The sequence below is a fragment of the Homarus americanus genome, unplaced genomic scaffold, assembly GCF_018991925.1.
Source record: "Homarus americanus isolate GMGI-L3 unplaced genomic scaffold, GMGI_Hamer_2.0 scaffold57361, whole genome shotgun sequence".
Lineage (NCBI taxonomy): Eukaryota > Metazoa > Arthropoda > Malacostraca > Decapoda > Nephropidae > Homarus > Homarus americanus.
The window spans coordinates 2668-5358 of record NW_024757133.1 but is presented as its reverse complement, the minus strand read 5'-3'; the positions used below and the strand labels follow the sequence as shown (position 1 = coordinate 5358).

The 2691-nt window shown below is 42.0% G+C and overlaps 1 protein-coding gene across 1 annotated transcript; it reads right to left on the bottom strand.

The window, feature by feature from the left end:
* Positions 1–322: 322 nt before the first annotated feature.
* Positions 323–1523, bottom strand: LOC121857379. Its single transcript, XM_042353387.1, has 3 exons — positions 1377–1523; positions 885–1014; positions 323–750 (listed from the first exon to the last, which is right to left on the bottom strand). Exons 1-3 carry the CDS (start codon positions 1439–1441, stop codon positions 631–633), a joined length of 315 nt encoding a protein of 104 aa, XP_042209321.1. The 5' UTR covers positions 1442–1523; the 3' UTR covers positions 323–630.
* Between the last annotated feature and the right edge of the window lie 1168 nt (positions 1524–2691).

Here is a 2691-nt window from a genome sequence, read left to right as displayed (position 1 = left end):
CGAACAGCTTTTGTGATTGGTTTCTTGAGGCTACCAGGAGTGAAGGCACCACATATGTAGCAAAAACTGTCAGCACCGTTCACACACTTGCGACGTTCCATGTTTTGTTAATTTCAGAGTAATTACAAATCATGCAGGTGTAGATATGCAATATCATGAATCAGCAAACTGAAACAAACAAAAAAGCACAAATCAGGACAAAATAATTGCATAAGTGGAGCCAATGAGCATATAAATTACTGTATGAATAGCATGGTACACTAAATATATAGATATGCTGGTTCTGGAAAACTGAGCCTGATACAGCTATACGAATGTCATAATTGAGTTCAGCACATACAATTACACTAGAATCAGACTGTTTTGATCCAGAACCATGAGAATTGGGTTCAAAGTTCTGTTAGCCAGCTAGTCAGTCATTACTACTGATTGACATTCTTAGAGCTTAATGACGCACTTAGTATGTAAATTTATTGAACTTAGAGCTTCTGATCTTCCTTATGAACTTTTAGCTGAACATGATCTATTATATGAACTTAAGAGTCGATCTTGAAATACCACTTCAACATAAACCTCTCAAACTTAGAGCTAAACTTGGTGTTACTTCTTGTTACTTCCCGAACTCCATTACTAGAGCTTAGAGCTGAGTGTGTGAGTCCTTGGTGAGCTCTTCCTCCTGCCGACCACCACCTCCAGGCAGAACACAAGGGTAGCCAATTGGAGACCAGCACCCAGCAGCACAAACATACCCTGACGAAGATATGAGGAGTTGTACTATAGGTTCCAGCAGACTAGTTCGTACTCTTATCTCTCTCTCTCTCTCTCTCTCTCTCTCTCTCTCTCTCTCTCTCTCTCTTTCTCTCTCTCTCTCTCTCTCTACTTACCCATAGGTTGCTGAAGGCAAGAGAGGTCCTAACAGTGATCTTGGAGGGAGCAAATCGACATATTCTACTGTGACGTAAAGTTGAGAAGAGCCAGTGTTCATAGAGGCCGAACTCCACAAGAGAACGAAGCCTGAAACACAACACAACACAACACATAACATAAGACACACATATACACACATACAGCACAAACACAACACAAAACACAACACATAGGGAATGAAAGTACCTGTTAGAAAGTACATGAGAGGGGAGGAAAGTATCTTCAACGAAATTAATCATCAATATCAATCCTAATTAACCAGCATTAACTACTCATTATACCACCACTAACTACCCTGTTTAAGGATTCATAGCTACCACAAATAAACTTAAAAAAAACTAACTTTACTTAACTATGATGAAATTCTCTAATTAACCAACATTAATCACTCTAATTATCCATCATCACCTCGCCTGTCATCAGCACCTCACCTGTAATCAGCATCTCACCTGCGGTTAATTAGTGATATGATGGGACTTCCTTTTTGGACAACCATACAGTGGCTGGATGACATAAATCTTTGTTTCCCCTTGTAGAAATCACACCGACCTGTAGCATATAAAGAAGGGGAAGAAGGAGGGGCAGAAGGAGGATGGTAATGAAGGAGGGTGAAGAGGAAGGAGGAGGAGGAAGATGGAGAAAGAGGGACACAAGTGGAGGAGGATTATGAGGGGGATAGAGAGGGGAGATGAAGGCGGTAGTGGAGGAGGAGAAGGATGGAGATGTAGGAGAAGGTGGAGTAGAAGGATAGGGAAGGAGTAAGAGGGGGAGGAGAAGGAATAAGAGGAGGAGGAAGAGAAGGAATAAATGGAGGAGGACGACGAACAGGAGTGGGAGGGGGTATCGTTAGTCTAGGCTATCATAGAGAAACTTTAATCATGAGTTACCAGTAAATGTCTTGTAATAAAACAAGTAATAAAGTTTTAAACATTGTAGGACACATTTCTGGTAAACTTTAAATGTTGTTCAAATCGATGTAGTAAGTTCTAAATATTGAAGTAAACAATGATAGGGATTATTAAAAGCTTTTGTAAACAGTTTATTGTGATTTATTAGTATTATTCAACACGACAAACCTAGCCTCTGAGACGGTAGAGGTGAGAGACCTAAGGTATGAGACGGTAGAAGTGAGAGACCTAACCTGTGAGACGGTAGAGACGACAGACCTTTCCTTTCAGACGGTAGAGGTGAGAGACCTAAACTATGAGACGGAAGAAGTGAGAGACCTAACCTAAGAGACCTAACCTAAGAGACGGTAAAGGTGAGAGACCTAAGCTAAGAGACGGTAGAAGTGAGAGACCTAACCTATGAGACGGTAGAAGTGAGAGACCTAACCTAAGAGACGGTAAAGGTGAGAGACCTAAGCTAAGAGACGGTAGAAGTGAGAGAACTAACCTATGAGACGGTAGAAGTGAGAGACCTAACCTGTGAGACGGTAGAGGCGAGACACCTATCCTTTGAGACGGTAGAAGTGAAAGACCTAACCTAAGAGACGGTAGCAGTGAGAGACCTAACCTAAGAGACGGTAGAAGTGAGAGACCTAACCTGTGTTGAGGTAGAGGTGACAGACCTAACCTAAGAGACGGTAGAAGTGAGAGACCTAACCTAATAGACGGTAAAGGTGAGAGACCTAACCTAAGAGACGGTAGAGGGGAGAGACCTAACCTATGAGACGGTAGAAGTGAGAGACCTAACCTATCAAAATTCAGAGGTGAGAGACTCAACTCAGAGACGGTAGAGGTGAGAGACCTAACCTATGAGACG

What these genes read in the sequence shown, in the direction of transcription:
- LOC121857379 (XM_042353387.1), bottom strand. Translation starts at nt 1,441, where the DNA reads ATGTCATCCAGCCACTGTATGGTTGTCCAAAAAGGAAGTCCCATCATA. An exon ending in ATATCACTAATTAACCGCAG is followed by an intron (nt 1,015 to 1,376) that starts GTGAGATGCTGA and finishes GTTGTGTTTCAG; the next exon opens with GCTTCGTTCTCTTGTGGAGT. An exon ending in TTGCCTTCAGCAACCTATGG is followed by an intron (nt 751 to 884) that starts GTAAGTAGAGAG and finishes TATCTTCGTCAG; the next exon opens with GGTATGTTTGTGCTGCTGGG.